General features: G+C 35.3%; 1 protein-coding gene across 2 annotated transcripts in view; it reads right to left on the reverse strand.

The window, feature by feature from the left end:
- The window catches only part of CERT1 (ceramide transporter 1), a 154,650-nt gene that overhangs the window by 47,186 nt on the left and 81,943 nt on the right, over window positions 1-25,521 (reverse strand). For both annotated transcript variants that reach the window (XM_074206844.1, XM_074206845.1), the window contains exons 6-7: window positions 12,323-12,406; window positions 7,617-7,774 (exon numbers count right to left, since the gene is read on the reverse strand). In XM_074206844.1, the coding sequence (XP_074062945.1) occupies window positions 7,617-7,774; window positions 12,323-12,406 (242 nt within the window). The remainder of the gene's footprint in view (window positions 1-7,616; window positions 7,775-12,322; window positions 12,407-25,521) is intronic.

A 25,521-nucleotide genomic window follows, 5' to 3' on the forward strand; every position in this document is an offset into this window, starting at 1 on the left:
AGTTAATTCTCAAAAGAGGAAATACAGAATGAATATATATATATGTATGTATGTATGTATATGTATATATACATAAGCTACACTACCATTCTCAAGTAGTACCAAAAATTAAATCTGTTAATAATGATGTTTGTCCTTCATTCTTTTTTTTTTTTTAAGTTTTTTTGCAAGGCAAATGGGGTTAAGTGGCTTGCCAAGGCCACACAGCTAGGTAATTATTAAGTGTCTGAGGCTGGATTTGAACTCAGGTACTTCTGACTCCAGGGCTGGTGCTCTATCCACTGCGCCACCTAACCTCCCAAGTCCTTCATTCTTGAAGAAGACTCTAATATCAGGGAGATGATGCCATGACAAGCACATGAATTGGATTTGAGTGAGGGGGTGCTGTGCTAAGTCACCAGCCTCATGTTCTCCTCCAGAGCCAACTGGATACAGTGACCAGATATGAATCAGAATGACTGGAGATAAGACCTTGGATGTGAGGCAATCAGGGTTAAGGTCACACAGATCGGATTAGAACTGTGTTGTTGACTAAGACCAAAGCTCTATCCACTGTGCCATTTAGCTGCTCTTCTATATAATAGTCTTTGTAGGGTACTTGCTGATAATTGTCTAAAGAAAATAGGAGTTTAAGCTAATATGGTAATTTTTATGCTTTTATTTCTCATCAAGGTAAAATTTTGGCTTATCAATTACAATGAATAGCCTACAGATTAGGATGGAATTAGTGACACTTTATAAATTCAAACAGGCAAATTCAGTCTTGGATCACATTTATTCCTATAATTCATGAAAAAAGACTTCGCTATGAAATAGTAGCAAGCGTTAAATAGTAGTAAATAAATACATTTATGTTTACTAATTTTAAATCTGGCCATCTAGTAATTAATTAAAGGTAGTCTAGATGGATTAAAATTTGCCAATAAAATCATCACTTTGTACTTCTACATTTATTAGAAATGACGATTTCTTTAAAATACTCAATAATTAAGCTGGAGTCTCCTCTTAGCAATATTTAGTCCAAAGTGTAAGATTTTAATGTAATAGTAAAAAAACAAAAATCATAGACCTATCCAAACAATTTGGTTCTGTCAATATTTATTTTCATACTTATGTTTCACATGTAGTATAGCCAAGACCTGCAACTATTACTTAGCTCTTAGAACACTCATTTGGCTCCTTACTGAAAGTACTTAAAAATAATCTTAAACTATTCCATGATTCAAATATTCTACTAATTCCAATGGGTAGATTATACTAAGTAATAAAAATGGTTACTTATCTCTATATTAAGATAAGAGGGGCTGCTAGGTGGCTAGAGAACTGGCCCTGGAGTCAGGAGTACCTGAGTTTAAATCTGACCTCAGACATTTAAGAATTACCTAGCTGTGTGGCCTTGGGCAAGCCACTTAACTCCAATTGCTTTGCAAAAACCTAAAAAAAAAAAAAAAAAAAAAAAAGGTAGAAGGAGGTAATGACATTTCTGTGACAAAGGATACCTACATTTATACATATACCTAGGTCCCATTATCAAGTAAAGGAAATATGCACAGGTTATTTTAATTATTAATTTTATTTCCTTTAGCAAGTCTTGATTGGATCAAATAGCACAAGACCACTGACATTTTTAAGAAGCTGACCACCTTCCACCTTTAAAAGCTATGCCTCAAAATCCAAAGGCATTTTTTTCTTTTTTCCCCATCTTCCCCAAGTCTAAAATGGCTCCTTGAAATTTCTTTTTGATTTCTGTTAGCATAATTTTTTTTCTGGTTTTTGCAAGGCAATGGGGTTAAGTGACTTGTTCAAGGTCACAAGGTTAAGTAATTATTAAGTCTCTGAGAATATGAATTTCAGAATTTGAAAATTTGTTCCACTGAGCAACCTAGCTGGCCCTAATACCGATTTTCTCAAAGAATATTTAGAATCAATAATGCACATTTGTAGCTAGGTAAGATACTTAAAATCAAGTAGCACCACACCTTTCATTTGGGCCTTTAGCTGAACAAAGGAGGCCTCTGAAAAGCCATAGTTAGTTACTTAGGTAGCTATTTAGGGTTCTTCTACTTAGCAAAGTTCAATTATACCTAAAAAAGAACATCAAAAAAAAACAGTAGTAGTATATTCCATGACACTCTCCATTTGAGGCAGCTAAAATACAAAATTTGGATGCTTAAAAATATTTTTAAACCTTTCTACTGAATATAGAATGTATACTACTGCTATTTCATTTCTAATGGAAAGACTATTTTAGGACTGATATAAATTCTCCAGGATTAAGACATAAAGCATTTATAGTCAAGATATTTCAAGAAGTGCCTGTCAAAAGCAGAGAGCAAGGAAATATGGGCAGACTGAATGTGTGACTCTGAAGTATGAATCAAAGGGGATAAAAGGGCTTGTTTTGCTTGTGAGTATGGGTTTGTGGGTGTGGGTATTTACTACAATCAGTGGATATACATAAAAAGTTTAGCTCTAAGAAAGGAAAAAGGTCTATTCTTTATTTAGACAGCTTTATTTAGGACTTTGATGGCAGTTAACCAAAGAAACTCATGGTAACCATGGAAGGTGGCTGAACAAGAATTTGCTGCAAGAATTCTAAAATTTGGGGTAGCTAGGTGGCGTAGTGTATAGGAACAGCAGCCCTGGAAACAGGAGGACCTGAGTTCAAATCCAGCCTCAGATGCTTGAACATCCCAAAAAATCAGTGTCATATCTCCAAAATTGTCATTTGTTGGCTTTATCTATTTTTTTTAGGTTTTTTTGCAAGGCAAACGGGGTTAAGTGGCTTGCCCAAGGCCACACAGCTAGGTAATTATTAAGTGTCTGAGACCGGATTTGAACCCAGGTACCCCTGACTCCAAGGCTGGTGCTTTATCCACTATGCCACCTAGCTGCCCCAGCTTTACCTATTATTGATTACAGTTATCATTCAATGGCTCTATATACTTTTTATAGTAGGAAAAAACAGGAATAAAGTAGGAGTTCACTGACTGGACAACATCCTAACAAACTGTGATACATGAATGTAGTGGAAAATCAGCAGCCTAAAAGAAATAACTATTATGAAAAGTTTAAAAATAAATTAGATTTATCTGAAAAGATAAAGGCACAGAGTAAGCAGAACCAAGAGAATAAATAAATGCAACTACAATAATATAAACAAAAAAACACTAAAAAGTAACCAAATTCAGATTAATCAATTTCATAACATAGTGATAGGAAACACACTATGGCTGCAAAAAACTGCACATACCAGATATAGTATAATGTTTTGCTTATCATTTTTCTTTGCTATAAGAAAAGGATTAACCTAGAGGTGAATTAGGGAATAATAGATACTGACCATATTAAAATAAAAAATAACCATAAAACTTTAAAAAAAAAAGGACTAAAAAACCATCTTTATGGCAAAGAGAATATAATCTGACTTATTGGTGAATTACAAAAGCCCATTCATCTATGCCGTACCACTGCCAAGAGTCCCAGGGTCATGATTCAGACACAACTCAGAAAAAGTACAATGACTCCAAACTGGGTTTAAGTCTGAGTTCTGTCTCTGACACACATTAACTGAGTGTTGAACCAAATCACTTTTTGGTTTCCCACAACCCTCTCTAAGCAGATAAAATTTCAGGCCACACTGATTAAATCATTAGATGTAAATAAAAAGAACCCTAATCATATGAGTTTTTGACTTCGATCAAAGTTATTGAAAAATATTTCATATCAGAAATAGAAGATAGACAAAGTAAAGAATACCATAGCATTATCATCAGTGTTAAATTTTAAATCAAAATGGAAAAGTATTCACATAAGATAAAAATTCAATACAAACAGGTAAAGTATATTTAACATGGTATCACACTGATAGCTGAAATAAGATTTAATTATGAATACTGACAAGAACTGACAACATTAAGGTTTTGCTTTTAAAATCTGAAACACTTAAAAGTCATGACTAAACTAATAATTCAATCAACAACCTCAGTATTGTGCCACTGTGTGCAATATTTTGAGATATAGTGTTCTGATTCACATTGGTTTTATTTTCAAAGAAGTACAATTTAAAAGCATTCCAAATCTAAAAAATCTTTATTATTCTCCTCTAAAGAAAATGATTCACAGATAGTAACTAAAGTACTAGGAATCTCCCCTTCCACAAGAAGCCTTTCCTCATCTCTCATTTCTAGGGCACTGTGTGTAGCTTTTTTGTATTTAGTAATATTGTCCAATATCTTTCTCATTCATTAGAATGTGAGCTTGTAGCATCTACTGGCAGATTGGATAGAATTCTGGGCCTGAGAAAGGTCTAGCCTCAAATGTTTACTATCCCAGTGATATTGGGGAAGTCATTTAACCACTGTCTGCCTCAGTTTCCTCAACTGTAAAACAGAAATAATAACAGCATTAAACTCCTAGGGCTCCTGAAAGGCTCAAATTGCAAGCTGTTCCTCACAATGCCAGATCCTTAATAGGTGCCATACAAATTGTATAGTCCTTTCCTCTTTGCTGCCTGGAAAGGACTATCTTTTGCCTTTCTTTGTGCTTGCAACATAATAGGATTTTTTTTTTAAGTTTTTGCAAGACAATGAGGTTAAGTAAGGTCACACAGCTAGGTAATTGTTGAATGTCTTAAGGCCAGCTTTGAACTCAGGTCTTCCTGACTCCAGGGCTGGTACTCTATCTACTGCACCACCTAGCTGCTCCCATAATAAGTATTTTAAAAAACTCATATTATTGTAATAATCTTGTTGTGAGAGTAAACACAACCCCCCAAACAGATGAGAAACCTCCAGAATAGTGAGAGAGAAAAAAAAAAGTTTACTTCAATCTGTGTTCAGATTCCAATGGCTCTGGGATGAGTTGCCTTCCCCATCATATCCACCAGAGATGTTGCTTCAATATTTTCCCACAGTTGCTATTACTAGCTATATTTCCCTCCACTCTATTCATCCCCACTCTCATCTGTTCCATTTTCTTTCTCCTTTCATCCTGTTCCTGTTCAGAAGTTGTGTTGTATCTGAGTACCTTCTCCCATATCTTCCCTCTCTCTCTATCCCCTACTCTCCCTTTCCCCCTTATCCCATCCCTTTCCTCTCATTTTTATCTGGGGTAAGATAGATATCTATACCCTATTAATTGTGTATGTTATTTCTTCTCTGAAGCATTTCTGATGAGAATGAAGGCTCACTCATTCCCTTGCCTTCCCCCTCCTTAGTTAGCCCCTTTTTCCTTTCCTTTCTCTTTCTCCTAGTACTTTCCTTTATCATCCATTGACTCTATCTTTTTACTATATCATACCATTATATTTAGTTCCTTCCTGTGCCTTGTCTCTTTATGATCCTTCTAACTGCTCTTATAAAATGGGAAGGTTAATATAAGTTATCAGTATCTTCTTCCCATGCAGGAATACAAACAATTCAACATCATTAAGTTCCTCATAGTTAGTCCTTGTCCACCCCCTCTATGGTTCCCCTGAGACTTCTATTTGGAAATCAAACTTTCTGTTCAGCTCTATTTGAAAAGGAAAGTTTGAAAGTCCCCTGTTTCATTCAAAGTCCATCTTTTCCCTGAAAGAGGATGTTCAGTTTTGCTGGGCAGCTGATTATCAGTTGTAAACCAAGTTCTTTTGCCTTCCAGAATATCATATTCCAATGGAACCTGAATGTAGATGCTGCCCGATCCAGTGTAATCCTGACTATAGAGCCAATAGTTGAATTGCTTGTTTCTAGAAGCTTTTAGTATTTTCTCTTTTACTTGGGAATTTTGGAGTTTGGCTATAATATTCCTGGAGTTTTTCTTTTGGGTATCTCAGGAGGTGATCAGTGCATTCCCTCAATTTCTATTTTATCCACTGCTTCTAAGATAGCAGGGCAATTTTGCTTTATTATTTCTTTAAATAACTTTTTCCTGGTCATGACTTTCAGGTAGCCCAATAATTTTTAAATTGTCTCTCCTGGACCTGTTTTTGAGGTCAGTTTTTTACCAATGAGATATTTCACATTTTCTTCTAATTTTCATTTTTTTTGGGGGGGGGTATAGTTTTATTTCTACCTGAGTTCTCACAAAGTCATCAGCTGCCTTTAGTTCCATTCTGCATTTGAAGGAGTTATTTTCTTGAGAGAGTTTTTAAATCTCCTTTTTCAGCTGGCCAATTCTACTTTTTTAAGGCATTCTTTTCCTCAATTGCCTTTGTGTTGCTTTTTTCCATTTTGCCTAAACTGGTTTTTAATGTTATTTTCTTCAGTATTTTTTTGTATTTCTTTCACCAAGTTACTGACTTGGTTTTCATAATCAGTATCATTCTTATTTCTCCTCCCAATTTTTAAAGAATAATTTTATTTAGTTAACTTTCTGATCACCTTTTCCATCTGGCTTGTTTTCTTTAGTGGATTTTGCCCCTTTGGTCAATTCCATTTTTTTTGCAAGGCAATGGGGTTAAGTGGCTTTCCCAAGGCCACACAGATAGGTAATTATTAAGTGTCTGAGGCCAGATTTGAACTCAGGTACCCCTGACTCCAGGGCCGGTGCTCTATCCACTGTGGCACCTAGCCGCTCCAATTCTATTTTTTTAAGGAAGATTTTATTTATTTTGAATTTTACAATTTTTCCCCAATCTTGCTCCCCCCCCCCCACAGAAGGCAGTCTGTTAGTCTTTACATTGTTTCCATGGTATGCATTGATCTAAGCTGAATGTGATGAGAGAAAAAGCATATCCTTAAGGTAGAAACAAAGTATAAGAGATAGCAAAATTACATAATAAGATATCATTTTTTAAAGGAAATAATCTTTGGTCTTTGTTCAACCTCCACAGTTCTTTCTCTGGAAACAGATGGTATTCTCCATCACAGATATCCCAGAACTGTTCCTGATTGTTGCAATGATGGAATGAGCAAGCCCATTAAGTTGACCATCAACCCCATGTTGCTGTTAAGGTGCACAGTGTTCTTCTGGTTCTGCTCATCTCATTCAGCATCACTTCATGCAAATCCTTCCAGGCTTCCCTGAATTCCCATCTCTCCTGGTTTCTAATAGAACAATAGTGTTTCATGACATATATACACCACAGTTTAAGCCATTCCCCAAATGAAGGGCATTTACTTAAATTCCAATTCTTTGCCACCACAAACAGGGCTGCTATGAATATTTTTGTACAAGGGATTATTTTTTTTTTTACCCATTTTCATCATCTCTTCAGGGTAAAGACCCAGTAGTGGTATTGCTGGATCAAAGGGTATGCACATTTTTACTGCCCTTTGGGTACAATTCCAAATTGCTCTCTAGGAAGGTTGGATGAGTTCACAGCTCCACAAACAATGTATTAGTATCCCAGATTTCCATAATAGGCTTTTAACAAATTTTTATCTACTGTAAGAAGAAAACTTGTATTAAAACTAAGTTCTTTGTTTTTTCCAAAGCTTATATTGATTTAACCTTTTGTGTTTCAGGTTTTTTAATACTGAAAATTGACAGTAAGAACACCATCTTTTGCAAAGGTCAAACTCATTTCTTTTTGGATGATGTTGATGTCAGTCTAATTAAAATATTTCAATCAAACTACCAAATTATAATGAATTTTGACTTTTTTTTTAAGAAAAAGGAAAAACTAGTCTTACCTTATCCAATCGCTTTTGCCAGCTGTCCTCACGTTTTACCATGAGTTCAATACAGTGAGAAAGTGTAGCAAGTATTCCAGCAGTAGTTGCTTTAAATGTAATTGCTTCCCCTTTAAAGTCTATGCCGTTAATTCCTTTGGGTGTTACATGTGGAAATACTGAAAAAAAAAACACTTCAGTCAGCAACAGGCCTTTGAAGAAGAAAAAGCTCTACTTTATAATGTATCCTTAGAAAACTTTATGAGAGTCAGCAATAGTACATTAGTGATGACCTAGGATTATATTTTTCCTCCCCAAGTCAACATTTTGCCCTTTCCTATCAATGGGCTGTGAGTAAAGGGGATCATGTTGTGATATTTCCATCCAGTTTCATTTTGTGGGGTTTTATTTCCTGATATATACCAGCTGTGCTGTGTACTCTGCACTCTGTGGGAGGAGGAGGAGGAAAAAAGACTTGAACAAGAGCAGTCTGGACAGTTTACAGTGGCACTTAATTATGGTAAGGATTACCTTAAAATTTTAAGTAACACAAATTTAAAAAGCATTTTTAAAAAAAGCAATAGTTCCAAATAAAAAGTAACATGAAGGTTTTAAATAGATATTCAGTGCTTTCTAAAAAATCTATTTACTATACCAAATTATGCTTAAATTTATCATTTATAAAATGATTCTATGTCACTAGTTTTATAATTTAAATAAAGAATTCTTCAAGTGAATCTTATAACAACATGCAACCCAAATATAAAATCTCATTATAAAACTTATTTAGTCCTTGAGCATACCAGCTTAAGAAAAACGGTAATAGTTCAACTTTCAAACCTCAGCCTTCCCCATTTGCTTAGTTAAGATTATACATTGGAGGGCAGCTAGGTGGTGCAGTAGATAGAGCACGGGTCCTGGAGTCAGAAGGACCTGAGTTCAAATCCGGCCTCAGATATTTAATAATTGCCTAGCTGTGTGACCTTGGGCAAGTCACTTAATCCCACTGCCTTGCAAAAGAAAAAAGCATATCTTGTGGTCTAATAATCCATTTAGGCTATTAGTCACTCTTCCCTGTGTTATAGAAATTACATTGTCTCATATTAACGACTTTCATTTTATATATTTGCTATTGTTAAAATTTTACCTAGGAAAAATGAAGCTAGAATACTATCTTGATGCTGGTAAAATTTTGCCCACATCAACACTTTCAGAATGTGCGTGGTGTTGGAAAGCATTCTAGAAGTATTTTGGTATACCTCTATTTAAAGAGGAAATTATACTTTCAGAAGCAAAGCATTTTCCAGGTGCTCTGTATAGGTCATGACTACATCACTTGAACCATCAACATTTTCCTATAAGAAGCAGAGTTATTTGCACAGTAGATTAAGATCTATTGAAGGGAATCTGAACATATCAGAGGATGTATAGATTATTAAATATACAGAAGCCATGCCTTTTAAATTAAATAAGAAACAAAAGAAAATTACAAAGAAATAAGTTTACTTGATTTCTGTGAGTTAATTAACTACCTTTGGGGATAAACAAGATCACTTATAAACTTCCATGACTTTTCCTTTATTCAGTTTCTTTGATTTTTATGTTCCACAACTAGTTTATGCTCTGCATTCCTATTTTTAAGGGTTTTTTTGCAAGGATATGGGGTTAAGTGACTTGGCCAAGGTCACACAGCTAGGCAATTATTAAGTGACTGAGGCCGGATTTGAACTCAGGTCCTCCTGACTCTGGGCCAGTGCTCTATCCACTGTACTACTTAGTGTCCCCTATGCTCAGCATTCTTGAAATTTATCACTCTTCAGGAAGAAGTGTAAACAAAACTCCTAAAAAGTAAAAACCTTTTGCTTAGCATATATTCTGCTATATAGTTTCCATGAAGAATGAGGGAGAAGAGACTTTTTGAAAACATGATTTTAAAGTCGGTAAATAAAAGAGAACTATTTACAGTTCAAAAATTACCAGCTAAAGTCTGACCTCATAAAAATACCAAAATTTTTTTTAAATGAATACCTTCATCTGCTTAAGACTAATTCAAATTATATGCTATATGAATTCTGAAGTCAGTATCTCTTTAAAAAAAAAAGAAATGATACTGATTTGTCATTTGAAATGTCATGGATTTCATACTTTGTTAACAGCAAAGTTTTAGGGTAGGGAAATAGTGAGGAAACAGTAAATTTAAAGAACAGGAGTTCTTAACTTTTTTACATCTTATTAACTTTATGATTTACTAACTAATGTATGACACTGTGGTCAAACATACAAAGGAAATAAATTACATTTAAATACAGTTATCAAAATACTTAAAAAACTCAGTCCACTGATTAAGAACCTCTGTCCCTAGAATGACTCATGATAAAGGTGGCTTCAAGGAAAGGAAATTGTTGCTACAACTTTTTTTTAACACGATTGGGGTTAAATGACTTGCCCAGGGTCATACTGTTTGGATTCAGGTCCTCCTGACTCCAGAGCTGGTGCTCTATACACAATTGGCCACCTAACTGCCCCCTATTGTCACAACTTCTGGTCGAGGCATTTTAAGTCACTGGTCTAGCCTCAGGGAATCTCATGTGACTAGAAGGTTCTGGAAATGACTTCCATACTGTGAACGTCTGTGTGTGTGTGTGTGTGTGTATTTCTTTAGAGATAAGATTTTTGACAAGGCATGGTTACTAAAGTTGTTGAATGCTTATATAAAGATCACCATAGAATCCTACATCTTACTGCTATCATCATCTTTCTAGTCCTCTGCTTTCAGGCATTAGAAAAAGCATAAAAAGAAGTAAGAGAAATGGAAGAAAACTGGAAATACACTCTCTTATTTCAGAAGCTCCTTATAGCTATGAAATCCACAGTTCAGAAATTAAAACTAAAAAGCACCTTATAAAGCTGTTAAGAGAAAATGTTTTGGAAATTGTAAACTGCTATGTAAATGTGAATTTCCAGGATAAAAAAAGAAATATCATAAATCTTGTAATATAATTGAATTTTAGTTCTCATAATAGAATGTTTAATATTATAATCTTTTGAGAAGAAAAAACTAAGGATGGGTCAACATTCTTCTATAATTAAAGCAATTCTGAAGTTCCATCTCACATCTTTCAGGATGGAAAAGATGACAAAAAGCCAAAGATGACAAATGTTTAGAGGAAATATGAAAAGCAGGCACAATAAAGCACTGGTGATGGAGCTATGAATGGGTATATCCATTTTAGAAAGCAATTTTAAAATTCCTATCTGCTTAACAATTCATAACTTTTCACCCAGATATATCACTGCTAGGCTAACAACCAAAAGGAAAGGGGGAAAAAAGAGAGTAAAGGCAGTCAAAAATTGGAAACTAAGGATGCTGAACAATGGCTGAACAAATTGTGGTATATAAATATGATGGAATATTACTGTGCTGCAAGAAAAAAAGAAACAGAAGATTTCAAAGAGATATGGAAAAATTTGTCTGAACTGATGCAGAATGAAGTAAGCAGAACTAGAATGTTATATTATGACATCATTATTATAAAAAAAGAACAAATTTTAAGACCTGTATAAACTGAAGAATGAAATGAATAGAACTAGAAAAACAACTTATAAATAATAACACTGTAAGCTATAATACTTAGATTGATACAATGACCATGAGGCATTCTTTTCACCTAGTGACAGGTAATTAATTCAGAGTACAGAATAGACATTATTTTTGAATATGGACAATGGAGGAATTTGTTTGGTTTAATTATGAATATCACAAGGAATTTGTTCCCCCCCCTCCCCTAAGATAGAGGATTTTATGGTGATATTTACAAAAGCATTCAACGAATTTACTGACTGGATTAACCGTGCTTGGTCAAAATTTTCTCTCTCAAAAAATACATGAACACACACGCATGCACAAACACAATAGAAATAATTATCAGAGCCAGAACATTCTAATCACATAACATTCCTGAGGTTAGACCAGTGACTTAAAATGCCTTGATGAGTAGTTGTGGCAATAGGGGGCAGATGGGTGGCACAGTAGATAGAGCACCAGCTCTGGAGTCAGTTGAGAGGAAATTTCTATTAATTTTTAAAATGCCTAAACAAGCTCAAAACTAGTCTTCCTGACTCAAGCCACTCCCAATTCTAATTCATCTTCCACATAAGTGATAAATCCTAAAGCAGAAATCTGAAATGTTTGTCCCCTGCTTAATCAATTCTAGTGGCTTATTATCTCAAGAATCAAATATCAACATTTTGTTTGGCATTTAAAACCCTTTAAATAACTTGTCACTGATTTACCTTTCCAGTACTGTTCATGACTCCTCTTTCCTCACTCTGGCTAAATTGCATTCTCACTATTTCTTTCACTTCACAGCTGTCTCCCTACTTAACTTTTCTTAAACACCTATTTTCCTTCACAGCTCACCCACTTCATGAAAACTTTTCTGATCTTTCAAGCTGCTAGTGCTTTCCTCTATACAAGTTCTCTTACAATTTATAATGCATTTTAAAAACTACATTTGTATTTTACATGTTTTCTCTGACAGAATGTAAGCTTCTTTGTTGTGTATGTATCCCCAGAACCTAGGCACAGTGCTCAATATACAATTCATGCTTGTTAATTGATAAACTGAAGCACCAAATATACAAAGTTGCTTTTCTTTTAAAATTTTTTTTCAAAGGTTACTTTTCAAAGAAAAAAATTATGCTGTTGAGAAAATTGCATTACTTACACTTTTCTTTATTGCCATTTGTATTATGCAATAACTCTCCTTCAGAACGTGTTGTAGGAAAATCATCTTCATCATCTTCTACCACTAAACAAAAGAAATTATATATATATGTTAGGTTGACAGAATACCATAATATTTGCACTGTATTTCTTTCCAACTTCCAGAACAAACCTTGAGAACATGGTTAGTATAAACATGTAACTACACCAATAAAGTGTCATATACCAATTTTCAATTATTCTACCTTTTGAAATTCTATTTCTTGTTGTTTATACCATTTGTTCAATTTTTGGATTGCAGTTGGGTAGTTGGGGGTACTTGCAAAAATTTGGACTAATAAATAGTGAGAAGAGCTGGGAGTTTTAAAGGTCCAAAGCCAATCTTTTCATATGTTTATGTTTAAGTTTTTATCAATAACTAGGGTGAATACATTACATATATTATATCTGACTCTCTTCAATGGCCCAGATTCCCTTATTTTCACTGCCTCTTTTCTCTCTATACATTTTTCAACACGCCTGATCCACCCCTCTCTAATTTTTCTACAACAGACAGGATTTTATTTCTTCAATATTTACTTTCTGCACATTTCTAAAAACATGCCAGTTCTATTACCTAACATAGTATTTACCTTATCTGACTTCCCTATTTATTATTCTTGGTCCAAAATTTCTCATCTATACTACCTTTATGCAAAGTCTTACACCAAACTGTATCATTCCTTTGGCTTTCAACCTTTTTAATAATTCTGTTATACTATTTCTGTCTGCTGTGCAATAGGGGAGCTCCATTTTACTTAAAGTAAAAACTCCACTAAATTCTACTGCATTTGCTTATTCTAGAATTCAACAAATCCTGAGTTTATGGACAATGTTGGTATAGGGATTTCCCCTCCCACTGAAAAAGCTATTATACCTCAACCATTCTCAATAAAGAGACAATGTTACTCTTTTTAAAAAGAGAAAGAAATTTGTATATAAGAAGGGAAATTTATTTGCTGATGACATGGGCAGGAAACAAGAAAATAACTGACTGCTTCCCCCCACCCAAGCTGATGTTCTCTACAAAACAAATACTTCCCTTGTATATATATCATTATTGGTTGTGATGTTATTTGAGTATAATGCATGCACAGGGGTTGAGGATTAAGTCATTATACCTCAGCAATTTATCTCACATTTGCTCTCTATTATACTCCTTACCACCACCATCCTAACTCTCCTGAACATCAATTATCTATTGAATCAACTACCTATTTCAAGGATGTTCAAAAGCATTTTTCTTGCACATCTTACCCCTCTTACAAACTTTTCTATTTCTGTCATAAGCATTGATCATCTTTCAGTATACTAAATTCATTATCTTGGCATTATTCTTGCATTTATTTCACATATCCAATCACATGTATGATCTTGTTTCTACCTCCACAACACCCTTCATATGTGACTTCGGCTTACTCACACAGCTAACACCTTAATTTGGCTTTCATTATCCCTTTGTAAATTACTCCAACATGATCCTAATCAAACTCTTGCTTTTCTACTGATGCTAGGATAAAATATAAGCTTCTCTGTTTAGTTTTTAAAATACTCCATACACTAATCCTAAACTATCTTTACAACCTCAATAGTAATTTTCCTCATAGTAGTGTGAAAATCATTCAAATTAGTCTCTCTGGTCCTTCCTCACATAAAACATACCATCTCTTTTTCCCATATTTTGACAATGGTATTTTTCCATATCTAAAATATACTTCTTTCTTTATATAGCACATTAAAAAAAAAAGACTCAGCTCAAATACTACCTTCTAAATACTACCTCCTGAGTCTCTCAACTGTAGTATCCTCCCTTCTAAATTGCACTTTAACAAATGTTATTTGATTAATAGATTTCCTGACTCTTCCTGACATTTCTTTTTGAGGCTCTCATCACACTTTTATTAGTTTTTTGTTTGTTTGTTTTTTTTAGTGGGTTAGGTGATAAGCCCAAGGTCACCTAGCTAAATAAGTATTAAGTGGTTGAGGACAGATTGAACTCTGATCCTGACTACAGGGCCGGTGGCTCTACCCACTGCACAAACTAGCTGCCCCCATTTATTAGTTTTTTCCCTTACACAGTTGTTACCTATTGAATGCACTTACATAAAATGTCATATAATAATTATCTGTGCTTATGTCTTTGGCTCTGCATGCCTAGACTTTAACCTATATGAAGAAGGATTATATCTTAATTAAATTCTGCTTCTACCCTAGAATCTAACATAGTGCTCAGCAAATAGGATATAATTTTTTTTATTGCTATCTTGTTTTTTACATTAACTTTGCTAATGAAATATCTCTTTTCTACACTCTACCAAGACAATCACACAGGCTTTTAATAAAAACATTCATTTTAGTAGAAGTTTAATTTTTTGGAAAGGACATCTCACTTTTTCCCATATTCCTAATTTAATAAAAAAAAATACTGAATAAAGAATAATAAGCCTTCAAATCCTCCTGCTTCATTTCCCAACTACTGACCTACTATCCCCTATAATTTTTTGTATTTGGAATACACATTATCTCTTTACCATTCTTCCTACAAATCATCATTTCTGTTGTCTTTACCTGTTAGACACATTTCTATCTCCTGACAAGCCGAAGATTTTAGTATCTGGCTTATGCTATCCCCATCTACTGAATATGCTATCAACGTCTTTGCTGACTACAATATCCACCTTAAGAAACTTTCATCTCATTATTACCAATTCACAAAGCTCTATGACATTTACATACAAGATGCTGCTGGTTAGTCATTTTTCAGTCATGACTGAATCTTCATAATCACATTTGGGGTTTTCTTGACAGATACTGAAGTGCTTTGTCATTTCCTTTTTTAGCTCATTTTTACATGTGAGGAAACTGAGGCAAACAAAGTTAAGTGACTTGCCCAGGGTCACCCAGTCAGTAAGTTTATGAAGCCATATTTGAACTTGGGGAGACTCTAAGCCTGGCACTTTATACAATGCACCCACCCAGTTGCCCATTTACAAACAGTCATTCATGAAAACCTGCTCTAAATCCAATACAACATTCTTTCTGTGACTTCAGGATCCTCAGCTGTTGCCTCTTTACCACTCCCTCCAAGCTTTCTTAATCTCTGTGAAATCTTATACTTTACTCACATCTTCAACCTGGAAATAATGATCTCCTTTCTGAAACACAGATTCCATATCAGAGACTTTCCCACATTTGAATTTCCTTCATTCTATAACCTTCCTCAAACTTCACTAGATCACATTCCTAGACCAGTCAATCAATAAGCATTTATTAAACTTCTACTATATGTCAGGCACTCTGTAAGCACCAGGAATGAGAGGAAAACACAATCTCTCCTCTCAGGGAACTCGAACAGGGGAAGAAAACAAATATGACTAAACAAGCCATATACAGAATAAAGTAAATATAAGTATTTAAATATACAGAGAATACTCAGAGTTTCTTGAAAAATGGAGTAAATGGAGTCTTTTGTTTGTGGAGGCCAGAGTCACTGAATAGAAGAATATGTCTGGGAAGACAGGGGAAGGCAAATAGAGGTTTTGAATGCAAAACAGGATCTTGAATGGCATCATGGAGGTGACAAAAGTCAATGTAGTTTCCCAAGTGAGGGCAGGAGGGGGTGACATGGCTGAACTCATGATTCAACAAAAATCATTTCCTTAGTCAAATGGAGGATGGACTGGAGTGGAGAAACTGTAGCAGGTGCAGGCTTACTGTAATTGCCCCAAAGTGAGGAAATAATGGCTTGTACCAGGTTGGTGACAGCATCAGGGAAGAAAAGGGATCATATTCTAGAGATATAGTATGAGTGAATCTGACAGACTTTGGCAACAGATTGGGGATGTGGGGGAGGGGAACAATATTCAAGAGTTCATAATGACAATGTATGGAGATCGTGAGCCTGGGGGACTGGAAAGACAGTGATGTGCTCCTTATCTCAAACTAGATATCATGAAAGAAAGCTGGAGTTGCAGGACTGGATAATTTAACCATCAGCAAAGGATTTTATTTATATATATATATATATATATATATATATATATATATATATATATATACACACACATACATATATACATATATATGCATATATATATATACACACACATATATATATTTATGTATAAAATTATAAACAGGGGAGCTGATGAGACTGTCAAATAAACTATAACAGGTGGGCTGAGAACCAACTTAAGAGTGGAGTCCAAGCATCCTAGAGAGAAGAGAGATGTGGCAGTCAAAGACTGCTGAGAGGTCAAAGAATGAGGATTGAGAGGTCATTGGATTTGTCAATTAAGAGATAATTGGTACCTCTGGAGAGAGTAGTTTTGGTGAAACAATTTAGACTATAGAGTTGAGAAAAGAGTGAAAGGGGAGGAAGTGTAAGTACCCTTTGAAGTGGCCTTCTCAAGTTTAGACACAAAAGGCAGAAGACATATGGGATGATAGCAGAGATAGAAGGATCAAGTCAGTGTTTTGTTTATTTTTTTAGTGATGGGGAGACATGGGCACATTTCTATGCCAGTCAATGGGGCAAGACTGAAGTGAGAGAGTGGGGATATTGGAGTGGGAGGACATAATCTGTTGGAAGGGCAGGACAGAATGGGATAACTTGTGCAGGTTTGTCTTGGCAAAAAAACAGGACCACTTATTCATTGGATAGGGGTGAAGGAAAAAGATAATGGCAGAAGTGATAGGAGATGGAGATAGGTGGGTGAATAGCCTAATTTTTTCAATCTAATATGACACAAGACTGTAAGCTGAAGTGAAGGAATATTTGGAAGAACTGCTATGGAGAAAAGGATCATGAACTAATAAGGGAAATAAAGAAGGACTGTCTAGCAGAATAGAGAGTTCAGTTGGGGTTAAAAAAAAATAAATCCATGATGAACTAAGATTCCAATCTAGTCAGAATGGGATTTGTCTCCACTGTAATACAGCAGTATATCTATAGGAGCAGAGTAGGTGATAATGGGAATGAGTTAAGACCGAGGCTTGGCAAAGCACAACTAGTAGTATGAGGGGATAAAAAAGAAACAACAAAAAGAACAGTATAGAATTGAACTGGTTCACCAAAAAAAATCAAGATAGAGAAAGAAGAAGAGTGGTTTCTGTGTATGGAGAACACCTTAATTTTAGAGTATAGATTCTGTCCACTAAGAATATATGCCTAACAGCTAGAACAAATCATTTATCATTGCTTGGTGATATGACAGTAGCATTTGAACTAACTAGGACAGCAATAGTATATAATCTTAGTCAACTAAAGTTCCTCATTAATTTAAAACTTATTTATGTGTGATTCAATGGCAGACAGCATGATAAAATGGGCAGAGTTGTGGATTTGGAATCAGTGAATGTAGACTCACTAAGACCTTGGTATTAACTCTTAAGTCATAATTTAGAAAGGCTTCAATAATATAGGCTTCAAAATAAAGAAGTTGGAAGGCCCTTTCCAGTATAGGATTCTATATATGCAAACATGGACCACGAAGGAAAAACATGACAGCAGCAATAACCTAAAATGTCCACAAGATGGAGATATTTCCTTATGGAAGAGCTACACTATACTTTTTCAGATAAGAAAAAGTTTACTTTCATTTTTAAAGAATTTGTTTTAAGCATCTATGCTTAGAAGTAGAAGAATTTTTGTTTACTTTGAGGACTTTAATTTTTGACAAAAGTATATTTTATTAAAAAAAAGTCTTGTTAGGATTATAAGTTTATATTGGAGACTAGAGAATAAGAAAGCTGTAAAAAGAATTGTAACTATAAAATAGTTGCATCAATTCACCCTAATTTAGCTATTAAGCATTATCATTCTTTAGTCTCTAATACAACCTCATAAATCCAGGTTTTTTGAGAGACTTTTAGTTCCTTTCTAATTTTGTTTCCTGTGAACTTTTTTCATGTTTTTATTGAGGTCTCTTTTTATGGTTCACAGTTAACTTTCTTCCTCCTTTCTTTTCTTTTGATTTCTAATCTTTTGATTAAGGTTGCAAGTCCCAAAACAAATATGTTCTTTCCAGTCCCCCTTACATTCATTACATTCCTAGCCAAGAGGCTGTCATTTCTATATTTTAAACTATCCAAAAATATAAAGTTTTCCTCAGCTACCACTGTCTTAACCAGGTGTTTGGTTTCCAAATCTGCTCTTCTTTCTGGCATCCATTTGATAGATAGTAGGGATTTAAAAAAAAACAAACAAACCACACACACACACACACACACACACACACACACACACACACAAACACACAAACAATTATACTTTACAGGCTTTAGTTTCTTTTGTAAGACTTTGTAATCTTTGGTAGTATCTCTAGGTTGGCTGTAGGTTTTTTTAAACTGGCAGGCTCACTTATGTCCTTGTAAGTTACCAGATTTCATTAGTAATCTTCTGTATGGAATTGTATTAGGAAGTTCTTGATCACAAGAAATGGTGAACATTGCAGGTATGAGACCAACATTGCCAAGTTAGAGAGAGAGGAGATAAACTGATAGCAAGCAGGTTCTCAAACTCTGTTGTTAGAGTCCCTTTTGGTTGTGTCTGTCTGACTCTACATGACCCCATTTGAGGATTTTTTGTCATTCGCCATTTCCTTTACCAGTTGATTTTACAGATGAAGAAAATGAGAGGGGTTACATGGCTAGTAAATATCCCAAATCTGCTCTTCTTTCTGGCATCCATTTGATAGATAGTAGGGATTTAAAAAAAAACAAACAAACCACACACACACACACACACACACACACACACACACACACACAATTATACTTTACAGGCTTTAGTTTCTTTTGTAAGACTTTGTAATCTTTGGTAGTATCTCTAGGTTGGCTGTAGGTTTTTTTAAACTGGCAGGCTCACTTATGTCCTTGTAAGTTACCAGATTTCATTAGTAATCTTCTGTATGGAATTGTATTAGGAAGTTCTTGATCACAAGAAATGGTGAACATTGCAGGTATGAGACCAACATTGCCAAGTTAGAGAGAGAGGAGATAAACTGATAGCAAGCAGGTTCTCAAACTCTGTTGTTAGAGTCCCTTTTGGTTGTGTCTGTCTGACTCTACATGACCCCATTTGAGGTTTTTTTGTCATTCGCCATTTCCTTTACCAGTTGATTTTACAGATGAAGAAAATGAGAGGGGTTACATGGCTAGTAAATATCTGAGGTCAGATTTGACACCCTTCAGTTAATTTTACAGATGAGGAAACTAAGGCAAACAGAGTTAAGTGACCAGGGTCATAAAGCCAGTGTCTGCAACAGGGATGGGGACTGTAAAAGGCCTGCAAAATCATTTTATCTGGTGCTACTAATGCAACCACAAGTGGGACTTGAAATGCAATGAATCTAGAAGATATTTTAGAGGTGAATTAATTGCTCTGACCAAATATAAAAGGCTAGTTTTTAAGTTTTGGCACTTGGCAGAAAAAAGGTTCCCCACCCTGGTCTATGGTCAGATTTGATTCAGGAGGATGTCTTCCTAACTCTAGACCTAGCACTTTATCTTCTGCTGTATCACCTTAGGTCCCAGAAATAATATCCCTCTCTACTGTTATTAGACTGGTGAGATAGCTGTCTGAGAACTCCTCAGGAATCACCAACAATGATTATTCTTTTCCCTCTAAGTTTCATCAGATCTTTTTATTTTTTACTTATTTTATAATGAAGCACCATTTGGTTTTTGGGTTTTGTTTTTTTTTTGGTTTTTGCAAGGCAAATGGGGTTAAGTGGCTTGCCCAAGGCCACACAGCTAGGTAATTATTAAGTGTTTGAGACCAGATTTGAACCCAGGTACTCTGGACTCCAGGGCTGGTGCTTTATCCACTGTGCCACCTAGCTGCCCCGCACCATTTGTTTTTGTTTGTTTTTTAGCAGCAAGAACTAAAAGAAGACATCACGGCTCTCAGATAACCTGGACTGTGGAGAAATTTTCATCAAACTCAATCTGTCTTCTAACACAGTATTGAGATATCCATCTATTAATTCCTTTTATTATATGGCCAGTCCACCTTTTATTCCAAATATGTTTATGTACATGTATATATCTATACACTCAATGGTTTCCTCATAGTCTTAACAATAGGCATTTTTCAACTTTTGGGTTTTTTTGGTGTATGACTTTTAATAGATTGATCTTCTGAGTGGTCATTTAACTCATTAAAGAGTCACTGTAGTATTATGGAATTAGATATAACAAGCACTGTCATCCATAAAAATTTAACTTCTGAATGACCTCCTGATTTAGAAGGAATAATCTTTCTATTTGTATGTATATATGACATTTATATGTATGTATTAATCTTCCATGACAATGGAGAGTAGAAATCTCTGTTTCATTACAATACTGATAATTATGAGGATCCCTAAACTCTGTCTATCAAAGTTATCTCTTTGGCTGCATCTATTGAGCAACTGTAGATGATAGAACATGAAAAATGCCTTTTTGAAGAGCACTGAGTTTTGGTCTACTAAGTCAATTTTTTTTATGATCAGTAAACAATAAATTCACCATGACCTTGTATCTTCTACATCTGTCAGTCATTTCTGCCACTGTAAAAATATGGTTTGCTGAAGAAAATTTTTGGCAAAAGTTTTCCTCTTTTTTTAATCATTGTTTCATATATTCTGTCATTTACTGTCAGTGTTAACTTGGACAATTCATTTAACTTACTTGTTTTTAATATAGTCATTTGAAAACTAAGGTGGATTTAATGACTTCAAAAATCCCTGCTTTGTGAGTACCCTGAAACTGTGTGGAGTGTATAATTAGAATATGGACAGATAATTAATTATTAATGTCCCCAACAATTTTCTTTGGTAATAATACAACTTATATTTATTTCCAATTATCTGGTATCTTTTCTGGTTTTTTTTAGACTTTCTGAAAATTGATTCATTAACTTTTTTTGCTTATATTGCTTCTAATAAGAAAAGGTTTTATGTGTTCTGATTCTACTAATCTATAGATCAGGTAGATTGTATTTTCTTAAGTGATATTTCAGTGCCACTGTGGTAGTCTGACTGCAAAAGGTGATAAAGTTAAATTAGTACAATTACCTTGGCAGACCGGCTTCATTTTTTGTTTATGTACACATTACAAATTTAGATGATAGTCTCATCTGCTTATGATAGTGATAGTTTTATGTAAATTTATAAAATTTTATTTCACATAAATAATTTGGAAAGAAATCTGCACTTCAAAACAAAACAAAGCATCTAAATTAACTTTACAATCTATCCTGCCTCTGTGGAGTATGCATGCATACAGGTCTGTGCCCCAACCCCCCAATCAGAAATTATGTTTTCTACTATTTCCAAATCTCTCACAGTATCCCAGCCAGTGCTAGACACATGAAAGACATTTAACCCTTACTGCAACTAATTTTAATTCCAAAATTAAAAATTAGGATTAAAATGAGATTTGATTGCGTGCAACAATTAGGGGGAAAAAAAGACACCATCAATAGTATAACTGATCTACCTATTTAAAAAATCTACTGTGGGGGCAGCTAGGTGGCATAGTGGATAGAGCACTGGCCCTGGAATCTGGAAGACCTAAGTTCAAATCTGGCCTCAGACATTTAATAATTACCTAGCTGTGTGACCTTGGGCAAGTCACTTAACACCATTTCCTTGCAAAACCCAACCAACCAACCAAACAAAAAACTACTGTAGAAGAGTTCATTTCAAACCACAACTGAAGTATGCCCAAGCTAATTTTTCCTAATGAATGGGATCTAAGCAAAATCTAGAAAACAAAACAAAAATTTTAATGGTTCTACATTCCCTAGCAAATGATATACAAATTCTCTAGCATGGCATTTAAAGCTCTCCACAATCTGATCTCAACTTATTCAGCTCTTATCAAACATTACCACACTGAAATCACTCTGTATTCCAACAAGGTTAGTCTCCCTCCTGCTTTCCCATCCAGTGTTGTTCATCCTTGCCCTTTACTACATATGTATTTATTTTGATCTGGAATTGGTTCCCTTTAATACTTTCATTACCTTTTTCAATAAAACTTTTCATATACCAACCATATTAAAATTATTATTCCATCCTGTCTAACTTGCCCATCCACTCCTTGAACATAATGGATCATCTCTCACACTAGGTTGAATCAAAAAGCCAATGTAGTTTTTTCACCTTTGCTTCCCTGGCATAGCATAATTACTTACTCAAGTTTCTTAACTGAATAACAAAATATGAGGAAGAAGGAAAGGAAATGAGATGACTTCTCCAATTTTTTCCCTCATCTTTGTCCCATCATCTTCTGTTGAAATCCATCCTATCTTTCTAAATTCAGATCTAATGTGATACATTTATTGACTCTTTTGATGATTTTCCCTAGTAAGAAATAATTTTCTCCTTTGTGACTTCCCTCCTGGCACTTTATATCAGAACTAAATGTGCTCTTATGAATAACTTACCTTACAGGATTTGTATGCATCTTCCTATCTATACTAGAAACAAGAGGTCAAGAACTTTACCATGTTCTGTTTATATTTTATTTGCTATCTAAATACATTAGCTATTTAAAAATCCTTTTTTGAAATGAATTATCTGTCAAATATTTAAGGTGTATTATGGATAAGGATAAGGATAGTATAGAATAGGATACCCATCAATTGGGAGTGGTTGAACAGATTACATACATGATTATGATGAAGTATTACTGTGCTATAAGAAATGACAAGGAGGGCTTCCAGCCATGATGGTGGAGAGAAGACAGGTACTGTACTAAGGTCTTCTGGTTTCCCCTCAAAAATAACAAAAAAGAAACCTCTTAACAGAAATTCAATCAACAAAACCCAGAAATAGAAGCTAGGAGAAGAACACCGACCAAAAGATGTCTCAAGGGACCTTGAGTGAACCAGGAGCAGAGAGCAGAGGCAGGGTGAAACTAGAGGACTGGGCTTAGCTGAGGAGGTTTGGTTGAGTGTCAGGTCCAAGGACCAGCTTTAGCCATGGAATCTTTGGCTGGGGGAGCGGGGAGTTCCAGCCAGACTGGAGGGGGAATCCCAGCACAGAGAGTTGCAGAGCACAGCTGGACATCTATCCACTGGGTTCAGGGGACCTGAGCTCCATACTTTTTTTTTAGGGTTTTGCAAGGCAAATGGGGTTAAGTCTCTTGCCCAAGGCCACACAGCTAGGTAATTATTAAGTGTCTGAGACCAGATTTGAACCCAGGTACTCCTGACTCCAGGGCTGGTGCTCTATCCACTACAGCCACCTAGCCTTGCCCAAGCTCCATACTTTTAGCAGAGTCCTGCCCCACCCATCCCCTTAGGCTTAGGTGTGGGCAGCAGAGCTCCCTCAGGTGAAAGGGAGATTAACTACCTCCCCCAGGGCTCAGTCCACATTGGTCAAGGACAATTCAGACCCTGTTGCTGAGGACCTCAAACATTCCAGAGAAAGCCCCCTACTGGTTAATCCACTTGGATTTACTAAACCAAGTGAACAAAGTCTCTAGGGTTTTCAGAAGCAAACTTCTGAGAGCCAGCTCCTTCCCCAATACAAGATTCCCACGAAAATGAAGAAAGGCCAGCAGAAAGGGGGACCCATGGAAAAATGCTAGAAGGCACAGATCTTATCCCAGAGAGATCTAGAACTTCTGAGGAGAATATGATCTGGTCTCCAGTCCAGAAAGACTTCCTTGAAGAAATCAGGAAGGAGTTTAAAAATCAATTGGAAAAGTTGGGACAAGAAACTCAAGAGAAAAATTAACAATTTGCAAGAGAAAATTAACATCTTACAACAAGAAAAAAAACCTTGGAAAATACAACTGGACAAATACAAAATGAGAATAATTCTCTCAGGTCCTCAATTGGGCAAATGCAAAATGAAAATAATTCTCTGAAAACTACACTTGGGGGGCAGCTAGGTGGCAAAGTGGATAGAGCACCAGCCCTGGAGTCAGGAGTACCCGAGTTCAAATCCGGCCTCAGACACTTAATAATTACCTAGCTATGTGGTCTTGGGCAAACCACTTAACCCCATTTGCCTTACAAAACACTAAAAAAAAAAACAAAAAAAAAACACAACAAAAAACTACACTTGGAAAACTCTTTCAAAAATAGAATTGACCAATTGGAAAAGGATTGCAAAAGGTAAATGAAGATAATTCTTCTCTAAAAAAAAAAACTGATAGCTGTGGAAACTAATGACTTCATGAGACAACAAGATTCTGTTAAACAAAAACAAAAGATTAAAAAAATAGAAGAAAATGTAAAATACCTCATCAGCAAAACCACTGGCCTCAAGAATAGATTGAGGGAGAGATAACCTAAGAATTATTGGTCTTCCTGAAAATATTGAAGAGAAAAAAATCCTGGATTTACTATTACAGGATTTAGTGATGGGAAACTGCCCTGATATCATGGAACCAGAGGGCAAAAAAGTTATTGAAAGAATACATCAATCCCCTCCGGCAAGGGATCTTAACATGAAAACTCCAAGGACTATTGTGGCCAAATTCCAGAACTATCAAATAAAGGAAAAAAATCCTGCAAGCAGCCAGAAAGAATCAATTTAAATACAAAGGAGCCACAGTAAGGATTACACAGGACCTGGCTGCATCAACATTAAGGGATTGAAGGACCTGGAATGAGATATTTCAAAGAGCAAGGGAGCTCTTCCAAGGGAAAAGATGAACATTTAATGAAATGGAAGACTTGCAACATTTCCTGATGAAAAGACCAGAGCTAAATAGAAAATTTGGACATCAAACAGGCGACTCAAGAGACACATGAAAAAGTTAAAAAAAAGGGTAAAGAAAAAAACTGCTATCCAATAAGATGAAACTAGCTATATCCCCACCTGGGAGAAAGATTCTCATAACTCTTGAGAATTGTAACTCTATTAGAATATACTTAGCCAGATGTGATGGACATTCATGGCTTTTCTGTGACTCAGAATGATTTACAAACAAGTACTTCCTCAAAAGGGGGAACAGTAAGGAGACATGAGGGAGGAGATTGAATGGAGTAAATCTCATTACATTAAGAGGTACAAAGGATCTATTCCAAGAGAGGGGAAGAAGGGAGGAGGTGAGAAACACCTGATCTTATTCTCATCAGATACATACACTTAGTCAAGAAACTTATCTTACCTTTCAAGTATTAAAAGAAATGTTAGCTTCAGCAGTAAGAGA

This window comes from Macrotis lagotis, chromosome X (assembly GCF_037893015.1).
Source record: "Macrotis lagotis isolate mMagLag1 chromosome X, bilby.v1.9.chrom.fasta, whole genome shotgun sequence".
Taxonomy (NCBI): Eukaryota; Metazoa; Chordata; class Mammalia; order Peramelemorphia; family Peramelidae; genus Macrotis; species Macrotis lagotis.